Source organism: Plecotus auritus (assembly GCF_963455305.1).
Source record: "Plecotus auritus genome assembly, chromosome: 2".
In the NCBI taxonomy this organism is placed as follows: domain Eukaryota; kingdom Metazoa; phylum Chordata; class Mammalia; order Chiroptera; family Vespertilionidae; genus Plecotus; species Plecotus auritus.
In genome coordinates this window covers 12585217-12607194 of record NC_137771.1, presented here as the reverse complement: position 1 = coordinate 12607194, position 21978 = coordinate 12585217, and the positions used below count along the sequence as shown (strand labels likewise).

At 41.3% G+C, this 21978-nt stretch overlaps 2 protein-coding genes across 39 annotated transcripts in view; both read left to right on the top strand.

Moving 5' to 3' along the window:
* EIF4G3 (eukaryotic translation initiation factor 4 gamma 3) overlaps window positions 1-2404 on the top strand; it is a 290494-nt gene extending 288090 nt beyond the window's left edge. For all 30 annotated transcript variants that reach the window (XM_080657147.1, XM_080657146.1, XM_080657145.1 and 27 more), the window contains one exon: window positions 1371-2404. In XM_080657147.1, the coding sequence (XP_080513273.1) occupies window positions 1371-1552 (182 nt within the window). In that variant the 3' untranslated portion in view covers window positions 1553-2404. The remainder of the gene's footprint in view (window positions 1-1370) is intronic.
* A 15506-nt stretch (window positions 2405-17910) lies between these two features.
* The window catches only part of HP1BP3 (heterochromatin protein 1 binding protein 3), a 41198-nt gene continuing 37130 nt past the window's right edge, over window positions 17911-21978 (top strand). For 2 of the 9 annotated variants that reach the window (XM_080657126.1, XM_080657123.1), the window contains exon 1: window positions 18508-18623. The gene's annotated coding sequence lies outside the window, so the exon portion shown is untranslated. Of the gene's footprint in view, window positions 18060-18447; window positions 18624-21978 lie in introns of those variants that run through there. The other 7 variants (XM_080657120.1, XM_080657124.1, XM_080657125.1 and 4 more) reach the window with 7 other exon arrangements.

Sequence of the window (21978 nt, the reverse complement as noted above, 5' to 3'; positions counted from 1 at the left end):
CCTCTCTCTCCAGACCTTTGAAAGGTTGTTTAACATATGGCTTCCTTTTCTTATTATAGGATGAGGACACTAACTTTTTAAGAGATAGTTATAAATAGATGAAATTGATTACCAACTTTAATAATCCCTGGAGAGATGTTTAATTCTTGACTTACCAACAACATAATCAGCCACTTGCTTCCATTTCCCCATAGACCAACTGGGATTTAGAGAAAGAAGTGACTTCAATATTAGTTGGACTAATAAAGTTACAAAATAAATCTAAAGAGAAATTTTAATGTAACTCATTCTAAGCCTAATATTTAGTAGCAATTATTGCTTATTCCACTGCATCCCTCCATTAATATGAATGATTAGCAAGCTAACGTTAAATGAATTTTAAGAGCCTGCAAGGAAGGAATTTTTTTTCAAGGATATATAAGACCCTCTGTTGGGTTTTATATCCTTACCAACTTTCTCCCTTTTTTGAACAATAATATAAATTAAGTTGCCATTGTGAGAGCAAAACAGAGAATTAATATTGACCAGATTATCTGAGCATTGAAAACATAAAGTTTTTACCCAGGTTTTTCATGTAAATTATTACTTTTCATTTTGAAAATAATATTAGAAGGGGGGAAGTACATCCTGCCTTTTCCTCCCAAATATTGTAAATAATATATTGTTATTGTAAAATTTCAAATAATAGAGAAATGTATAAAATTAAAAAAAAATTTTTTTATTTTTTTTATTTTAACCCTCACCCAAGGTTATATTTGAGAGATAGAGAACATTGATGTGAGAGAGAAACATCAATCAGTTGCCTCTCACACCCACTTCTACCTGGGATCGAGCCTGCAACCTAGTTATGTGCCCTGACGGGAAATTGAACCAGCGACCTTTCAGTGCACAGGACAATGTTCCAACCAACTAAGCCACCCAGCCAGGGCTAAAAAAATTATTTTCTATTTAATTTTTAAAGTGCTTAAGTTGACAACTAAATAACATTAAACAGCTCAGCTCTGGCTGCTCTGGCTCAGTGTATAGCGCATCGGCCTGCGGACTGAAGGGTCCTGGGTTTTTTGGTCAGGGGCACATGCCTGTGTTGCGGGCTCCATCCCTAGTGTGGGGCAAACAGCTCAGCATTATCAGAAAATAGTTCAAATTGAACAAAACAACAGGAATAAGAAATAATTTAGACTGCTTACATCTTCTTTTGCTATTCTTTAGACTTGTTCTGCTATTTATACTATCAAGAGGGAATATAATGAATTGTCATGGATGCTCTTTTCTTGGGGAATTAATGTGCATTCATTCATTACTTGGAAATACAATCTTTCCTTCACAACTAAACTGCCCAAAACAGATGGTTTATTTTCACTTCCTTATAGATTTGCTACGGATGTTTTTTGACTGCCTGTATGACGAAGAGGTAATCTCCGAGGATGCCTTCTACAAATGGGAAAGCAGCAAGGACCCCGCAGAGCAAAATGGGAAGGGTGTGGCCCTCAAATCTGTGACAGCATTCTTCACGTGGCTCCGGGAAGCAGAAGAGGAATCGGAAGATAACTAAAACTTCAAATACACACGAAACAAAAGAAACAATTTAAGTATTTTTTTAAAAAGTTTCACGTCTTCGCCAATCACAGTGCAGCAAGGCCAATTCTCGCAGAAACCCCCACGTGTGCACGAGTGGGAGAGGGGAAAGAGAAAAAAGGTGATCATGGAGGAAAAAGGTACTGGAAAAAGTAAACTTCAACCTGAGGGCGGGAGCACTAAAACCAAAATACATGTATTATTTATAGAAAATATTTTCTGTTATAATCTTTTCTTTTTAAACGAGGACTCATACTTTTAAAAAACACATCTGTTTAGCAAAAAAAAAAAGTTGAGAACTTTTAATTTATTTTAAGGACTGCAAATGCCAGTGTAATTTTTTAATTTGCAGTTTCTGTAAACAACTTGTATAATAGAAAAGCAGAGAAATAAATTTCCCTCCCCTTCAGACGCACCTCACGTTTGTTTTAACGCAGAGTAGTTAGTCCAGATTTAAGAAGGTTTGGGGTGAACAAGGTAAGAAAGATGTTTTTTTAATTTTTATTTTATTTTATTTTTTGGTATCAAATCTTTCTGCCTGCCTCTCAGCTTGCTTCAAAAAAAAAAAATCACAATAGTAATCAAAACATACATAACCTTGGAACAGAAGGAAATGCTGTGGACCAGAGAACTCCAAGAATTGTTTAAAAAAAAAAAAAGTGCTACCCTTGGAAAAGTACTCTTAATACTTTTGAAATCTTTAGAGCAACTATAAGGCTTGTAAATACATAGAACAAATATTTAAAAAAACAAAAAGAAATTGACTCAATACTATTTCTTTTCACTTTCAAAATATAAAGAACAAAATAAAGGCAAACATTGCAAGTTTAAAAGAAAGTAAACTGACTTCTCCTTTTGACAGCTGCTGCATGTGTGCCCATGTGGGAGGTGCTGTTTGTTGTCTAATCCAGATCACTCCTGGGAGAGGAGGGGTCGGGGGGAGGGAAACTGAGAGAGTGTGTGTCTACGTTGGGAAATGCAAGCTGCTTTGCGTAAGGAGGGCATTTGTGGGAGAGCCCCTCTGGAAGTCCAGGGAAGCTTCTTTCCAACACCAACTAGAAATGCCTTCTGGGTGGGAGCAAACCTAAGGGCAATTTTTAAGTAACTAAGTGTGCCACTGTATGAACTGGGACTAGGAACACTAGGTCACTTTGAGACTCCCACTACTGATTTTTAAATCATCAATTGCCTCCAAAGATGTCTTCTAAAGAACGAAAGAAACCAAAGCTAAATTACACTTTTAAAAAAGTGGGCATGGGTTTTAAAAACAAACCTCCCATGTGTGAAAATCACTTTGTTCCCCAACTTCATCTTGACTCAAGCCATTCTGGTGAGTATAAAACCCAACCGTGGTTTGGGCTTCTTTCTCCTGCAGATATTGGCGTGCTGTGCTTTTTGTTTGTTTGTTTGTTTTCTTCTTTCATGAAGCTGTAGTCTCCATAGATGGTTTTCCATCTCCATTGTTTATAGGCCATCACTCTACAAAATGTATTTATGAAAAAAGACAGGCTGCTCCCAAATAAACAGTCTCTGTATTTTGTATCTGGATAACCAAAGAGTTCTTCTGGCTTTCATCTCTGAAGAAATACTCACATTAAGAGACTTGGCAAGATTTGTGAAGCATAAGAACAAAATTTTCCATAGCAATAACACGTTTTCTTCAGAGTATAGTTGAACACAATACAGGATTCCCACTGCATGAGCCCACAGAGCCCATTCCTCAGTCACAGAAAGCTGTTCTCAAAGAACCAAGCACGGAAAGTCTTGTGGCAGCATCTGTCATGAAACATGGGTCCTGAAAAGCCATTTGGGGATCTGGCTGCGGGCTCTTCCCGGGATTCCTCAGTTGGAAAAAGCAACCTGATTCTCTGATGTGCTGAGTTGTAACAGCTGCCAGATTCCAAGTGCACAGGGTTCCAATCCAGGAATCTCTTAAGTGATGTAGTTTTTTTGGGTTTTTTAAATATATTTTATTGATTTTTTTTACAGAGAGGAAGGGAGAGGGATAGAGAGTTAGAAACATCGTTGAGAGGGAAACATCCATCAGCTCCCTCCTGCAACACCCCCTACTGGGGATGTGCCTGCAACCAAGATACATGCCCTTGACCGGAATCCAACCTGGGACCCTTCAGTCTGCAGGCCAACACTCTATCCACTGAGCCATACTGGTTAGGGCAAGTGATGTAGGTTTTTAAGTGTTGGCAGCACTCACAAGAGGTGAAGGATAGGGAGTTTGGGGCAGTGGTCAGCAAACTGCGGCTCACGAGCCACGGTTTGCCGCTCTGTTGACTAATGAGTTTGCCGACCACTGACCTAGACTCTCGATTCCAATAATTACAGGCTGTTATTGTTCCTTGTGATTAAGCCGGGGAAAGCAGGGAGGTGACTGTCTCTTGGAAATCAGTGGCTATTGTTTGCAGGGGACTGGCCAGGAAAGACTTTCAGGTGGTAGTGATTGCTTATTCATCAGTATTTTTTTTAAATATATTTTTACTTCAGAGAGGAAAAAAGAGATAGAAACATCAATGATGAGAGAGAATCATTGATCAGTTGCCTCCTGCATGCCCCACACTGGGAATCGATCCCACAACCCAGGCATTGCCCTCACTGGGAATCGAACTGATTCACAACGCTCAACCATGAGCCACACCGGCCAGGCTTCATCAGTATTTTAGATGCAGACATGCGTAAGGAATGGAGGAGAAAAGAAATATTTTTTAAAAAAAGATCCCAGGGTTGAAAAAAGCTTCAGAAATAAATACCTATAGTACAATAACAGAAATAATGTTTAAAATATCAGCTATTGCATGAAGTGTAATGACACTACAAACTTACTGTTGGCTATCTTTTTGCCTCATATATGGAATGATAAAATTACATTATCAACTACTAATATCAACTGAACTGCAGAACATTGTCATGGTTCTTACCCTCTTCACAGTCATCTTGGGTTATGGCTTTGGGGTAGAAAACAGGGTTTGGGTGGTTTTGGTTTAAAGTAATAGGTGACATGGCCAGCATTGGCATGCCTGTACTTCAAGCTATCACAAAAGCTTTCACCCATTGGAACTTTGAGAACAGGTTCATTAATTAAGGTTTAGTCCATTAATTCAGATGCTTTGCTTTATGCCTGTATTCAAACCAGTTAACTTACAGCTATTCAGTAAATTATATGAGAGTTTTTCCTTTTCTAGCAAAAGAACATGATGCCAGTTTTTTAAATAAACTCATTTGAGATACTTGCATAGACTAATAAGCCAGTTCGCAGCTGCATCATGAACTTGGTTTATTCATTAAATATTTCCTGAGCATCTAGTCTGTACTAAATGCAGGGAATATAACTAACAAACCATCTCTGCTTTCAAAACTCAGATTCTTCATGCGAAAAACAACCAGAGGTTCACAGACTGCCTCAGCATCCTGTCCCACTAACTGTGTGCCCCTTGTTTCTACAATAGATACTTTATCTGTTTTCTGTTTTATTTTTATATTTCAAAATGCATTCTAGATTATTTGCCGCAATTAAATCTCTCCAAACAGGTTATCATTCTGGGGGTTTTAATACATATTTTTTGTTTCAAACGGCTCCATTCAAATCAAAAGGATTCTAAGGTAGAAAAAATTAGTCCTTGACTTTTGGACCTGATTCTGTGTTTTTATTACTCAAGTTTTGGTCTTAAAAAAAAAAAGTATAGGGATCCACGTTTTCCATTTTGACCATGCCATTGCCACTTACGTGCTCCTGAGGTCCCCATTTGTAGAGAGGAACATTTTGCATGGCTTTTCTCTGTTTGCTTGCTTTTTCCTTATTGGGATAAAATTCACATACCAGCCAATTCAGCCTTGTAGAGTGAGTTTTAGGATATTCGCCATTGTGAGCTATCACCACTCTCTGATTTCAGAACATTTTTATCATGCCAAAAAGAAAGCCCATACCCTTTAGCAGTCTCTTAGCATTCTCTACTTCTCCTCAGCCTCCTGGGAACCACTAATCTGCTTATTGTTTCCATGGGTCTGTGTAAATGAAATAATACATGGCATTGCTTTTTGTTTTGACCTCCACTACACTGAGTGGCCAGATTATGATGATCTCTGAACGCATAATAATCTGGCCACTCAGTGTAGAGTGACCAGAGTCGGGATTTTAAAATAAGGTTTTCCCTCCATGTGTGAGAACTGCATTGTGGGTAGTTAGAAAGAAGCAGAGGACTTACTAGCCAGAGGCTGGGGGCCACTATCTCCTGGTCCCTTGACATATCAAGATTTGCAAGCTTTCCCTTACACATAAGTACACTGAGCGGCCAGATTATTATGCATTCAGAGATCATAATAATCTGGCCACTCAGTGTATTTAACAAATGATCAAACCCCACATATTCACAACATCAAGGACCTGATAGCTGGGGTAGACCCTGATTTTCTGTCTTTAATTTAATTTTTGTACTTCAAATGTAACTTCTTTTGATATAATGGCAATATGTTTACAACCATCAACTAATTCTGAACACATTCCTCAGAATTCGTGTTTTTTTTTATTTGTCACCTTGTGGACTTGATGCATATGACCTGGGGTGTCTGACATCCTAGCACTGGTATCTAGGGTATGGTCATTTTGACCTCTCATTTATTGCTACCTGAGTAGTCTTCCTTGGGAATAGAATTCCTGCGTTACTTAGGCCACTAGAGTGTACCCTAGAAAAGTTCAGATGTTGTTTGACTTGGAATCTGAGGTATATGTCCTTTTCATTGAGGCACTTTTGGACATGGTATTTATTGTATAGCTTGAGGCTGCCTACTTGTCATGAGAGTAAAATTGCTCAGTAAAGAATATAATGCCCAATAAAAAATTAAAAAAAAAAAGAATAAAAATGCCTTGAGACAGAACCTCTACCACTGGTTAGTCCCAGTTCACTAGTCTTACAAAGATCACTTTTCCTATTCAAGAAGCTTGAGCTATAGATCTCCATATCTTTCAATAGTTTAGGGAAATAGATTCTTAGGTACTGGCTTCAAGTATCACATGTGCCCCCCAGAGGGGAAAATGATAATCTATTATTGTTGGAATTACCAAAAAAAGACATTGTATTGCCAAATCCTGAAATGATTTACACATCAAAGAAACAAGCTAAAGAGGATCATATGCCAAATGTTTTTAAATAAGTGTTTCATTTTGAAATAATTTTAGACTTGTAGAAATTTTTCAGAGAAAAGTATGGAGTTCCATATGCCCCTCTTCTACTTTCCCCTATTATTAGCATCTTACATTACCATCGGACATTTGTCAAAACTAAGAAACCAGCGTTGCTACATTGCTGTTATCTCTAGACTTTATTTGGGATTCACAAATGTCCTCCTTCTAGTCCTGGATGCAATCCAGGATACCATGATGCATTTAGTCATCATGTATCCTTAGTGTCCTTAGCCTTTGACTATTTTTTTAATCTTTCTTGTTTGTCATGACATTGACAGTTTTGAGGAGTCCTGATTAGGTATTTTGTATAATGTCTTTTAATTTGGTTTGTTTTCTCATGATTAAAGTAGGATTATGGTTTTGGGGTAGAAAAACCCTATAAGTGCCTTAGCCAGTGTGGCTCAGTTGGATGTCATCCTGTGCACCAGGAGGTCACCAGTTCGCTTCCCGATCAGGGCACATGCCTGGTTTCAGGCTCAAACCCCAGGAAGGGGGTGTGCAGGCGGCAGCCCATCAGAGTTTCTCTCTCATCAGTGTTTCTATCTCTCTTTCCTTCTCCCTTCCTCTCTCTAAAATCAATAAAAAAGAAAGAAATACCATATAAGTGAAGAGCCCTTTCCATCTCATTATATCAGGAAGTCCATGGTGCATCCATGACATCATTGGTGATGTTTAACCTTAAGCTGGTCTCCACTCTAAAGTTACTTTCCCCTCTTTCTTACTCTATTAGGAAGGTAGGAGTAGAGGAGAATTAAGCTCCACTTTCTTCCTGGAGTGGGACAATGTATAGTAGTATCCCATTATCTGTGGGGATATATTCCAAGATCCCCAATGGGTGCCTGAAACCAAGGGTACTGCTGATTTATATATATACGATTTTTTTCCTGTACATACATACCTATGATAAACTTTAATTTATAAATTAGGCACAGTAAGAGATTAACATCAGTAACAATAAAATAGAGTTGTAACAATATGTGTAATAAAAGTTATGTAAATGTGGTCACTTGTTTCAGGAGACCCCTTGCTGAAGTCTTATAGACTTAATGCTTTCTGATCCAACACGTTGCTGTCAATCAGAACACGTTTTTTGTTCATGTCTTCCACCCACAAATGTCATGCCTTTTGCATCTTATGTGAGCTCTTACCATGCCTTGTGGCTGTAACCTTTGCAGTTAGAGGTGCAACAGCAAAACTATCATGAATTTCTTTTTCCCTCTGCACAATTTCACAGATTTGTTCTTATTGTAAATCTTAGCAACCTCAGCATATGATTTTCTCTTATTTTCTAGAACGTTGACCTTTTCACTTGAGGAAGCACTTTACAAAGGTTTCTCTTTGGCATATATCTGAATTGCCAGCATCACTATTGTTGCGCTTTGGGGTCATTATTAAATAAAATAAGGGCTACTTGAGCACAAACACTGCAATACCATGCAGTCGATCTGATAACAGAGACAGCTACTAAGTGACTAATGATTGGGTAGCGTGGACAGCATGGAGATGCTGGACAAAGGGATGAATCACATCCTGGCGGGATGGAGTGGGACAGTGAGAGATTTATCACGCTACTCAGAACAGCGTGCAATTTAAAATATGAATTGTTTATTTTTGGAATTTTCCATTTAATATTTTTGGACCACAGTTAACTGTGGGTAACTGAAACCACAGATAAGAGGGTGGTCTACTGTTTTTAAGTTATTTGGAATTACCTTGCAAGGAAGATTTGTCTCTTCTGTTTGTTTCCTTACCAGTCATACATGTCTGTATGTATATATGTATATAAAATTAGAGTTTACATATAATCACAGACTTGCATGTTTATTTATACTTTGAGTTATAAATCAATACCACATTATTTTGTTGCTCAGATTGTTCTAGCTTTTGCTTCAGGAGCTCTTTCAAGTTATCTCAAATGTCCCTTTGACTTTTCCTGCATCCTTTTCATTTTATATCATTTGTGATATTACAAGATGTCACAGGCATGTCTTGTACTTTCCCTGCCCTAGAATCAGCCTTTCTGTTTAGAAAACAAGATCTGAGCACTAAGTGAATTCACTTGCTGGCGTCTGCTTCTTGGTCTTCCAGCATTTTAAACTCTGATTTTTAACTGAAGGTGAGATCTTGCCAGGTGAGTAATCCACTTTCACAGGAACACCATAACTTTTAGAAAATATGCCTTTTTTTTTAATGTGCCCCAAGCATGAATCAGCTCTGACCACAAACACAGACATCAAGCTAAGATGAACTAAGGACTGTATGTCTGCTTAGCCCCTGACAGCTATAAGAGCAACACTACCAATCAGGTGTCTCCTTGCCCACTGCCAAGGGATTTATGCTTCATCTATATATATAAAAGCCTAAGTGACCGTTACGACCAGTCGATAGAACGACTGGTCAACCGGTCGATATGATGCGCACTGACCACCAGGGGGCAGATGCCCAACACAGGAGCTGCACCCTGGAGGTCAGTGTGCTCCCACAGCCAACCTCCCTTGGTCGGCTAACCTCCCACAGTCCCTCCCGCCCCGGACTGGGCAAGACAGGCCCAATTGCTGGCCAGGCCGAGGGACCCCACCCATGCACGAATTCGTGCACTGGGCCTCTAGTTTATTATAACTCTGATACCCAAAACACAACCCTAAAGATGTTCCAATCATGCTTTTGTTCATCCTATTAAGAAGAAAAGATTGGAACCTAGTCCCTCTCTCTCATTAGTACAATTTGTTTTCATTTTCCTGTAGCCAACATAGAGTCTACGAAGGTACCAGAAGTTAACTAACCATGGAGTACTGCATGTCAAAACCAGCTAAAGTAGTGCTTTGAGGTAAATGGGCCATTGGAGGAGCCAAGTGGGGAAAATCATTATCTGAGTGGATATCAAAGTTCATTCAGGACAAAGTATGCTGTAGTGGAAAAGAGGTGTTGTTTTTTTTTTAATTTCTTTATTGATTAAGATATTACATATGTGTCCTTATTCCCCCATTAATCCCCACCTCCCATTCATGCCCCCACCCCTCTGTTGTCTGTGTCCATTGATTAGGCTTATATGCATGCATATAGTCCTTTGGTTGATGTCTCTGGAAAAGAGGTCTTGACTGGAGTTGGGAGATTCGTGTTCCAATGCTGGTGCTACTGCTTACTGGTCATTTGACCATTCTCACTTGTGTGGACCTTCCTGTCCTCTCTAAAAAGAGTTGGCTCGTGCCGACCATATGAGTACCTCCAGAACCACTTTAAATACTGCTTACCAAGCTTACCCAAGGAGTAAGTCTTGGTGATAATGGGATATTAAAGAAGTAAGAATATCAATATTTTCAGAGATTTTCAAACCAACCACCCTGCAGTTGAACTTGTGTTACCTGTGATTCCTTTCTGACTCTTCTGACATTTACGTTTTGTTCATAAATATGTGTCTTCTGGCCTGGAGTCCTAGGAAACAGTCTTTGCCTGAGCTCAAATAACTGTTCTACCTTAACTGCTTTTTAGGACAGAATAATAGTGCTCAGCATTGCTCGTGTTAGAGTCACCTGACAGTTTTTAAAAATATAAACCTGGACCCCGCCCCAGACCAGTTATTTCATAATCATGGGATTAGGCCTGCTCCTCTCCCGCCCCCCTAATTTATTTATTTTTTTAAGTTCTCTAGGTGATCGTAATATGACCCAGGGTTGAGACCTCTGGAATAGTGACAATAACCTGATTTACCTAACAGTTTACCAAACAATTTCTATTTTCAGATATTTGTAACTGCAATAGGTGTTGGACGCACAAATATGGCACATGTTTTAAAAAGATTATGCTATGAGAGGACACTGTAAACTAGGACAGTGGTCGGCAAACTCATTAGTCAACAGAGCCAAATATCAACAGTACAACGATTGAAATTTCTTTTGAGAGCCGGAAACCAACTTCTGCGCATGGGCCACGAAGTTTCAGTCGCACTGTATGTGTGCACCCACATGTGGTATTTTGTGGAAGAGCCACACTCAAGGGGCCAAAGAGCCACATGTGGCTCGCGAGCCGCAGTTTGCCGACCACTGAACTAGGAGGTTAAGAAGTGGCCCTAACCAGTTTGGCTCAGTGGATAGAGCGTCAGCCTGCGGACTGAAGGGTCCCAGGTTCGATTCCGGTCAAGGGCATGTACCTTGGTTGCGGGCACATCCCCAGTAGGAGGTGTGCAGGAGGCAGCTGATCGGTGTTTCTCTCTCATCTATGTTTCTAACTATCCCTCTCCCTTCCTCTCTGTAAAAAAGCAATAAAATATATATTTTTTAAAAATGCTTTCTTCAGCAAGAGAATTTTATTTTTTAAATCTTTATTGTGGAAAGCATTACAGATGTCCCCTTTTCTCCCCAGTGGCCCCCCTCCAGCCTACCCCTACCCCTTCCCCACCCCAGGAGTACTGCCTAGGAGTACTTAACATTCCCACCTCCATTTATAGTGCTCTTCACCAAAAGCTAACTAAAAACAAGTACTGTTTTTAAAACATTTAGGGTTTTGTTTCATCCTTTAACACAAAAAACTCTTCCTTCATCCCATTATAAATGGCATAATATAAAACACGTTGTAAGCTGTAATCTGCCAAGCATTGCAGGCTGTCATCTAACTCAGTCTTCATACCAGCCATGTGATATATAAGAGAGTACTGCTTCCTTTTTTTTTTTTTTTTTTTTTTTTTTGATTGATTTCAGAGAGGAAGGGAGATGGAGAGAGAGAAACATCAGTGATGAGGGAGACTCACTGATCGGCTGCTCCTGCACGCCCCACACTGGGGATGGAGCCCGCAACCCAGGCATGTGCCCTGACCTGGAATCGAACTGTGACCTCCTGGTTCATAGGTTGAGACCTAACCATTTAGCGACACTGGCCGGGCAGTACTGCTTCCTTTCCACAGGTAGGGAACTTATGGCACAGAAGTTATGTACTAGCAAGTATCAGAGGTGAGACTGGCACTTGTTTTCCAGAAGACAGTGATTTCCAAACAATATTCTTTCTCACTATAGTGGATATACTTTGGGGCATTGGAATTGGAAAAATAAGGGCTTTACTGTAACCCTGCTTGGGTTATTTACACCTCAGTCTCTTCATCTATAAAGTAAGGATAACACCGTCCACCTCATAGGGTTGTTGTGAGAATTAATTAAAGGAGATCAGATAAAGCATCCAGCATTCTGCCTAGAATACTTGGAGTTGGGCCTGTCTATGTCCAATGTTCTTTTTCTACCCATTTCTGCGACCTTAGTCATACTTGACCACATACAATTAAACTACACTATCTTCAGAACTATGGGAAATCATGGTTTGCCTGTCCACATTTCTTTAATATTCTTTATATAGTTCAGATTTTAAAAAGTATTTTTATTGATTTCAGAAAAGAAGGGAGAGGGGGAGAGATAGAAATATCAATGAGAGAGAATCATTGACCCACTGCCTCCTGCACACCCATTACTGGGGATCAAGCCCTCAACCTGGGCATGTGCCCTGACCAGGAATCTAACCATTATCTCCTGGTTCATATAGGTCAATGCTCAACCACTGAGTCACACCAGCTGGGCTTAGAATTTTTTTTTTTCCCCCTAGCATACACTGGAGTCTCAGACTTATCCTTTGATAACAAACCTGAAAAGTAGAAACTTCTAGCTCCCACTTTTCCCAGGATTCAATAAGACATTGCAAAACCTTTTTTTGCACAAGGACTAATGGATAGGGTCCTTTATAAGTACTGCCCCACCTAGGAAGAAAGAAAATTTTCACTAGTTTTGCAACAAAACCATAATGAATTCCTAAAAATGCCAGGTACTAAAAAAAGCACATTCTGCCACATCCAGCTCTGGCCCTGTTCCTAATGTAGGAGATGCTAATTACTTTGATGTCAACAAGCTTATTGGATGGTTAAACTAAATTTCAGTTTTTTCTTAAGATAGGCTCAACCAACTAGAATGTAAAGCACAGACACAAATACTATGTTAAATTTTAGATTTGTAGGGCCTTTTTAGTAAAAATGTTTGATCTGTTGGAAAGAGCAGGGGCATCATTAATAAAATGTGAATTGTAAAAGTTGAACTAACCATCTTGCATCTTGAAACATATAGTTCTCAAGAACTATGCTACTTTTTCCAGACTTTGGGTTGAAACTTTTACAACCTTGCTGCAAGTAGTTTAAGAATACTTAAAGCCGCCCAAGCTGGTTTGGCTCAGTGGATAGAGTGTCAGCCTGCGACTGAAGGGTCCTGGGTTCAGTTCCACTCAGGGGCACATGCCAGGGTTGTGGGCTCGATCCCCAGTGGGGGGCGTGCAGGACGCAGTCAATCAATGATTCTCATCATTGATGTTTCTATCTCCCTCTCCCTCTCTGAAATCAATAAGAATATATATATATTTAAAAAGAACTTTTTTAATACTTCCCCATAACCACAAAGAAAAGCTGTCTTATAGTGATCAACTCATTTTGCTGGGACTTTCCTGAATTAAAAATTGCAAGTCCTATCTCCCACTAACTCTCAGCCTCCCTGCATTAAGTAAACGAGGACAGTTGGTCACCTGAGGTGTCATTGACCTGACCTTCACTCATCTCTGGCCACCATCACAGGCCTGGTTGCCCTGAAGGATCTTCCTGAAATAAGATTTGCCCTCAAAGCCACAAAGTAGGAGTGGAGGGAGAACAGTCCTGTTGACAGATTTTCTTCAACTTACACAGTCAAAACAAAACTGGACATGTTTTGCATTTTAGTAATTCAAATAATGTCAAGTCTATCTAAAATGCAGTTGTCTTCAAGTCTTCTCCATCCTTGTGAGTGTTGTTAAAATTATTCCTTGGTTCTGTTTATCATAATTCAGAGTGCAGAACCTTTTGTGAAGCTTATTAAAAATTTAGATTCCTGGACCCCAACCCCTGAGATTTTAATTCAATATATTAGGTCTGGGTGAGATCGGAAAAATGCAGAATAAACTGTCTAGTTTATAAAAAAGTAAAATGCAGTTGTCTTGCCTCTGGTGTTTAAAAAGGGAAAAGATGGTTCAACACATACAGTTCCCAGAACCTAGTATGAAAACAGGCTTGACAGCAAATCCTGTTGTTTTCCCTAGAGATGGCAGGACTAAGCGCTTAGTTACCTTGTTCTAAATTCTATTCCCACTGAAAGACACCTGTAATAACATTCCCAAATGTTCATGTTCTCTTGAGGGGCTGAATTATAACTCCATCCAATATATCAGATGCTTTCAACTAAAGGACAACTGTTGTCCTTTACTGTCTTCAAAATGGTAGTAAACTGTTGGCACTAACATTTTTCAAACCCCCTCAGGTAGCTATAGAATGTTGGCTCCAGTGGGACACCAAAGGGCTTATGACATCAAGGACAGAGGTTCTCAAATGGCAAAATTAATGGACTGCAACTAGCATTAAAAATATATACATAACTAGAGTAGAACAAATGAGGGTAAGTGTTATTTTATAAAAAGTATTGGGCTTTTATATACCTGCCCACAATCCTTTATCCAAAACCACTGGGACCAGACATGTTTCAGATTCAGGATTTTTCAGAATTTATGGAAAAGTTTTGTAGTTCCATGACTGCTAAGCTTAATGAAATGAAATTACCGCCGTCTGTGAGCAGAGGAAAGTGCAACATTGGCAGAGGAGAATCCAGGGATGTTGCTTATCTCAAAACCAGGGTCTTGGTAACAAAAAGGGAGAAAACCATTATGGGGGTGGTGGTGAAAAAGTAATATTTTTTTTATCAGCCTCCATTTTTTGCCTGATAGTTTTTTAAAAATATATTTTTATTGATTTCAGAGAGGGAAGGAGAGGGAGAGGTAGAAACATCAATGATGAGAGAATCATTGAACAGCTACCTCCTGCTTGCGGCCATACTGGGGACTGAGCCCACAACCCAGGCATGTGCCCTGACTGGGAATTAAACTGTGACCTCCTGGTTCATAGATCGAAGCTCAACCACTGAACCATGACAATTGGGCTGCCTAATAGTCTAAATTGTTCGTTTTTAAAAATATATATTTTTATTGATTTCAGAGAGGAAGGGAGATAGAAACATCAATGATGATAGAGAATCATTGATTAGCTGCCTCCTGCACTCCCCTCACTGGGGACCGAGCCCGCAACCCGGGCATGTGCCCTTGACCATACTTGAACCTGGGACCCTTCAGTCCACAGGCGGATGCTCTATCCACTGAGCCAAACCGGCCAGGGCTAAATTGTTCATTTTCTTGCCATCCCTTTCCAAGATACAGCTACTTTGAGAGCCCATCTTTTCTGGCTGGAAACCAGAAAAGTCAAGTGATATACATTCTTAAGGGATCCAGGCCCTGGCCTGACTTTGGGTTCCTTCTGCGTGAAATCACAATCCCAAAGCCTGGATTCATGGGAAGAATAATGTTAATTTAAGCCTTCCTAGCAACAGAAACCTTCTCACCAGGCAATCAAGAATTATTCTTCAAACCTCTCCCTTTTAACACGAGATGGGATATAAGTAGGTAAATCTGTCAGTGCTCAACCCAGCGACTGCAGTGTCGTAGCTTTGGTCTGGAACACTCTTGGAACTTGCAATTGCTTCAACTCCCTCTATCCTTAAGCCTAAAATTCTAAAGTTACATATTTTGCTTTTCTATACAAAACAAGACCTTTTAGCCTAGTAGACTTGTCACTTAGTTTTAAGTCTGAGGAATAGCAAAAAACAAAAACAAAACACAAAAAAAAACACCAAAAAAAAAACAATCTATTGCATTGACAGCAGGCCATGAAGTCTGCAAAGCTTGCTGTATACTAAAGCTTCAACAGGGACTTGACTTCTGAAAAAGGGTATTTTTGTTAAAAACTAGAGATGATGCAGTTGCTTTATGGGGACTGATTAACACTTTTTCTAACTCACAAACCCACATTTCCTCATGATTCTGGGACTCCCAAGTCAGTCCTGTAAGCTGGGGCTCTGGGGCAGAATTGTGAAGACATGTACTCCTTTTCTCTCTCCTCGGAGCTCCTCTAGTCTGAACCCAGAATTCTTATTCTGATCCCTGACTGTAGAATGGAAAACTTTAGATTTTCAAATCTCAAGGTGAAAACAATGCATTCTCAATGCTCAGTTTGAGGCCTGTGTGTTAACTCTCCTTGGTATTAGCACTTTAAAACTGCTTTAGAAGAGAGTAAAGTTTAAACCAAAGGAATGAATCGCTGAAGGGTGGAGCTTCAGGAACTTCGGTGTCAGTGTGAGAGGTCTCTGATGGTGACCCCATACACTGGATAAGAGCTGAGCAGATGCTAAAGTTGTCAAAGTGCATGTCCTCTCCAGTGCAGAAAGTCAAACAACCTAACAGTTTAAGTATAAAGGATACAAAAATTACCATGTAATTGTTTATCAAACAATTGAATATTTTAATTAGTATAGCTCAAAGAAAGCCAAATGAGATTAAGTCATAAAACCATACCCTCATGGAGTCTTAACTCCTATGCAGCTATTTATGAAAAACAAAATTGGTCATTGTATTTAGCAGAGGTGAAATGCCTCAGTCCATATACATGTACAATAAAAATTTCAGACCCCTTTAGAAGTAGAAACTTACAGCTTCAGACTTCAGCAAGTGGTAGCCTTAGTGCATGGGGGTGTGTGTGTGTGTGTGTGTGCGCGCGCGCGCGCGCGCGCGCGCGCGCATATCAAACTCTTCAAGAGAGAATTTTGTTTCAGGGTTTTTTCTTCTTGGGTGTATATGTTATGAACAAGAAAATAAATTGTGTGTTTAAGCAAAAATCTGCAGAGAAAGCAAAATCTAGTTGGGTGCTTTCTCTTTTTTATATATTTTTAAATTGATTTTAGAGAGAGGAAGGGCAAGGAGAGAGGGAAACATTGAAGTAAGAGGGAAACATCTATCTGCTGCCTCCTGCACACCCCACAGGGGATCAAGCCCCAACCCCAGGCATGTGCCCTGACCAGGAATCAAACCAGCAACCTTTTGGTGCCCCAGATGACACCTAACCAGCTGAAACACACTGCAACAGCTGTTTGGGTCATTTCTTGAATGAGATGGGACTAAAGCCATTTTAAGGAAAAAGAAAGGTTGAAAATTTTAAGCATTTGAATACATACAAATGAAAATGGGTCTTTAAAATGGGAGACAAAGGATAGAAATGTTGATAAAGTACAATGATGTGAGTAGGATGATGAAATGGCCAAAAATGACCAAAATCTTTTGTGAACCGGTAATGCCATCAAAACATTTATGATAATGCTGAACTCATAAGGAATTTTTGGTGGTGGTGGTTTTGGATAGGTATGGCTGGGAAAGCTTGTGATGTGCAAATGTTAACGCAGAGACTGAGCAGTGGGCCAGAAAGTGTTTAAAGGTTTTCAAAATCTTTACAGTGATTTTGCACATGCATTTGAGTATTGGTCACACTCCCTCTAACTACCCCCCCAAAAAAACCCATCTGCTACTTGAAATACATCGGATTTTTCCAAATCGGCTTTGAAAAACTACATTTTCGACCGTGTGTACATCGCCTGTGTACGCAGATACCAACGTAATATGACAATTCCAAGTAAATTCCTGCTTTTCTCTTCTAATCCCAGGGTTTCCTTTTTGAGACCTCTCCTTGTGTATGCTAATTAGGGAGTCAAGGAAGACCGCTTCATAGATTAGAAAAACTTTGCCAGTTCTTTCCTGAGCCACTACTCTGCCATGTACTGTCTGCACACTACGGGAACGAATGTGAGGTACTGAATTCTCCGCTATCTGGTTTTCCAATTCTTCCACGGTCTTCCAAGTTGGGTTGCTGTTTGGTCTTGTGCTGAGCCTGAACAGAGAAGCGGGCAACGCCTACCCCTCTAGAGGGCCGGATCGCCTAACCCGGTTAGGAGTAGGGGCCCAACTAGAGCAGAGAACGGGTAAGGAGTGAAAAGTGCCCTTCTGAGCAAACGACACCCGCCTCCGAAGCTAACTGGCGCCACCAGGGCAGTGCCCGTGAAAGGTGGGCGGACGCTCAGCCCCCGTGCGCGCAGCCTTGGATCCCGGAGCGCCCTCTCGCGCCCACGCGCGCCCAACCGGGGAGGAACGTCTCTTCGCTCCCTCCACTCCCGCGGGCTGGGGCCGTGGCCGCTGGCGCGCAGGGGGCGGGGCCGGCGCGGGAGCGCGCGCGCGCGGGGCCGCGGGCAGGGGGGCGGGGCGGCAGAGCTCGGCGGCTGGGCCTGGAGGACAGCAGCGGCGGAGGCGACGAGTGGCAGCGGGAGTGGCACCGAGAGGCCGTGCGGGACGCGGGCACCAGGAAGGGGAAAGCGCAGAGGTAACAGGGGACGGGACGGGCGGGTGGTGAGTGGGCATAGGCTCGCTAGACCCCGAAGGCGAGTGGCGCAGGCCGCTTGCCCGGGGTGCCGACGCCGCTTGCCGAGAAAAGGGGGCGGGGCGCTCGGGTCCCCGGAGGTGGCGCCTTTTGTCTGCCTTCCGCGGCCGCTCCGCCCCTACTTCCACTCCCCCCGGCGTCCAAGCCCCCTGCCCCTCTCGTTGACGCTTCCTCGGGGGCCCTCTGGCGCGCGCGCTCCCGCCCTTGTTTTGTTTGTACCAGGGTGAGGGGGGTGGAGGAGGGGAGAGTGCTTCCCTGGTCTGGGGCCTTGCGTCCCAGCGCGCCTGCGCCATTGCCCGCCCACCGCGCTCCTATTGGCCGAGGCGTTTGCGCTTGCTCTGAGGCCGCGCGGGGCCTGGTGCACAGGTCCCGCCCTCCCCCCTCACTCCCCACTCCCTCAGCGGTTTTCATAGCCGGTTCGAAAGATGCCGGTGGCCGTGACTGGCTGCGGCGGGCCCGCCTCCCGGGTTCTTCGCCACTGCCGCCGCCATTACGGAGCTTCCTGTGGTGAGTGCGCGGACCCTGGTGATCACGGTCCGCCGCTTCTGGCGTCCCGCGGGCGGGCGCTGCCGGGTGGTGGCGTCGGCCTCGGTCGCGTGCATGCCCGAGCGCAAGCCCGGAGCTGCAGCCGCCCTGCTGCCCCTCGGTGTCCGCCGCCGCTGCATCCTCCCGTCACTTGCCTCGCTGCCTTCATCTTGGCTCCGCTCTCCCCCCGCCTTCTGCTCGCGCATCGCACCGGCCGCTCCCCGCCTCTTTTGTCTCTGCTGTTCTTTCCTTCGTGTTAGTCTTGGCGGTTTGGGCGAGTGTTGCGAGGTGTGGGCGCTGCTGTCCAGGCCCCGCCGCTGCCGCTGCCGCCGCCGCTGCCGCTGCGACGCGGACCTTAGCTTTCCTTTTCCCGTATGGCATTCCTAGAGCTTGGTACTCGCCGCACCTTAGATGATGTGGTTTTAATTAACAAAGTCAGTCTTGTGAATGTGAGCGTTTGTAAAGAGATGGAGCCAAGAATGGTGACCTAAGAGCCCCAGATCCAAGTTTCGACGCCTAATGGACCATTGTCTGTGACTGGGAGTATTCGCCCCAGCACAGAGGACTGGCCAAGGTGAACTTTACTGCCCCTGTCGCGTATAGATTCCCTCTGTCTTACTATGCTTCCTAATGTTGCATTACATTGAGAAGTGGGAATGCAATTAGAAATACATGTAGGATTCACCTGGGACGTTAGAGTGACGTTAGACCAGTCATTTTGTTGGGGAAGATACTTCAATTTTGTTTTATCTGGCATAGGCGTTAAATTATTAGGAGCTTTTTAATATTTAAATTTTATTGCTCCTTTCAAAAGTTTAATGTGTTGTGTTTCAAAGTAGAAACAATATCATAAAGGGTTTTTTGGCTTTGCTTTTAATGTTATTACGAAGATTGAGGAAGTGTCCAGAACTCTTCCTTATAAAGGTGAAAATCCTGTTTAGATAGTGATTGTCTTTTGAGGGAGGGCATTGTAGTGTCCATAGTATCTGTTCCCAAGATAGACACGAATTAAGTACATACTGATTTATCAAAGTGTGAAAGTGAAAAAATAAGTTGCCAGCTGTCAAATTATAGGCATCCTTTTTCTGACATTACCCATTAAGTCTAAATATAGGGAAAGACTTGAGATTGGAAATTTTTTATCTATTTCTTGCTTAGCTGATGACATTAGAATGTATTGCATACTTAAAATCAAGGATATCAATAAACTGGAATATATTATTAAGCTCCTAATTGTTGCTTTCTCTTAATGTAGAGAAAGTTATCTAAAACGCTGAAATTCTGGACTTTTTTCTTTTGCAATTTTTTCTTTATTGCGTGTATTAAAATAACTTGCATTTCCCCTTGACAAAAGCAAATTTTTGTATTGTTAATCTAACATTAAATTTAAAAAACACACAAATCAGATTGATGAGTAGAGAAGGACCACAAGTAAATGCAGGTTGTTTTTGGCACATATAGGAACACAGGTAAAAACTATAATAAGCTTCATCCTTTTTTTCATTCAACAAATCTTTTTTGAACACATTCTATGCCTGGTATGTTCTTAGACACCAAGTATGCAGCAGTGAATCAGCTAGATAAGATCTCTGGCAGGGAACAAGCGAGGCAGCCTAAAAGTCTGATCACTCAGAAGTGCAGCAACAAGAATTTAATTAATAGGTACATGATGGTGTTAGGGCAGAGTGAATTAACTATTCATATAGTTTTGTTAGCTCTCTAATGAACAGTGAACTTACTAAAGCAGCCTATGCTAAAGAAAGTACTATAAAGTGAAGCTTTAAATTCCATCACCTTGACAAAGAAAGGTCAGAGATGAGACAAACGTTTATCTCAAATAATATGTTCTTTACATATATTGGATATAGTATTAAGCACTATCAGATGTCATTGTTCATTCAACTTTTCCGCCCAGTATTTATCCAGCACCCACTATGTTTGGACATTTCTAGGTGCTGAGAATACAGTGGTGAATTTAAGTCTTAGCCCTTTTAGTGCTTACATTCCATTGGAGAGATACATACTAAACAAGTAAACAGACATATATTGAATTTTAGGTGGTGTAAAATGCTATAAAGAAACTTGAAGACGACTAAGAGTCGTGGGAGATTTTTCTGATGGGGATAACATTGAGTAGAAACCTGATTGAAACCTCTAGGAAAAGAGTGTTCCAGTTTAAGAGAGCAGCAAGTGCAAACACTGATACAGGGATGAGCAAGGAACAGTCTAAGGGCCAAAAGAAGGTCTGTTTTGGAGGTTGACAGAGTGATCCATATAGCAGTGGGATGTGAGATTAGTGAAATAAAAGAGGGGTGGTAATTGGGAGGTCTTAAGAAGAATGTCAGGATAGGGGTGGGGGGCAAATCAACTATTTCTCTGCTTATTTCTGAGATTATTCTAACCTGGGCATACTTTTTTTTTTTTTTTAATCCTCACCTGAGTATATGTTTTTATTGATTTTTAGAGAGGACGAGACAATGATCAGTTGCCAACTCTGGATGGAACCCCCACAGCCTTTTGGTGTAGGGGAGGACTCTCCAACCAACTGAGCCACCTGGCCAGGGCTGGGCATACTTCTTATCTGATCTAATTTAAACTGTCATTCTTGTCCTCAGAGTAATAATGTCTGATGTCTTTATGGACCATGTGCCTGTTGTTGCCCTGATTTTAGTCAATTTTATCACTTTGACAGATGTAGCTTCCTGTGCCCCCCTCCCTTTTTTAACCTGTTTGTTCTAATTTTTTAGTAATTAGTAAGTACAGAGTTGACTGGAAAGGCTTTGACACTTTTTTCAGTATTTTGTTTACAGAGAAAATATTTTTAAAGATATCCTATGAATTAGAAATGCCTGAAGGTTTTGTTGACTTCACAATAGCATTTTCAATCTAGCTAGTGGGTTAAGAAAAATGAATTCATTAATGATATCATTTTACCAAAATAACCTGATTATATTTTACTTCTGTATAGTGTTCACATATAAAAGCAGTTTTATTTAATTTTTTTTGTTTTGTTTTCATCTATGCAAATATATTACTATCTAAGTGCTAGTGGATGAATGAGCAGATCTATATATTGAAAGTATTACAAGATAGACTTTTAGGATTCAGAAAACCAAATAATGCCCTTAAACCCAGCTTGGCCCTCTTTTTACTGTCTTGAATTCTTTCAGCTTTCCTTACAGCTGATTGACAATTCACAAGTCTGGTATTGCTCCTGATGTTTCCATAAAAAGATTTTTCCTATACATGTGGAAGCATTCCCTATGTTTGAATGTTTTGGATTTGTCCCATTTGTTTTAGCTTGGGACTGTTACCTGACAAATGGAAAGCTCTTAAA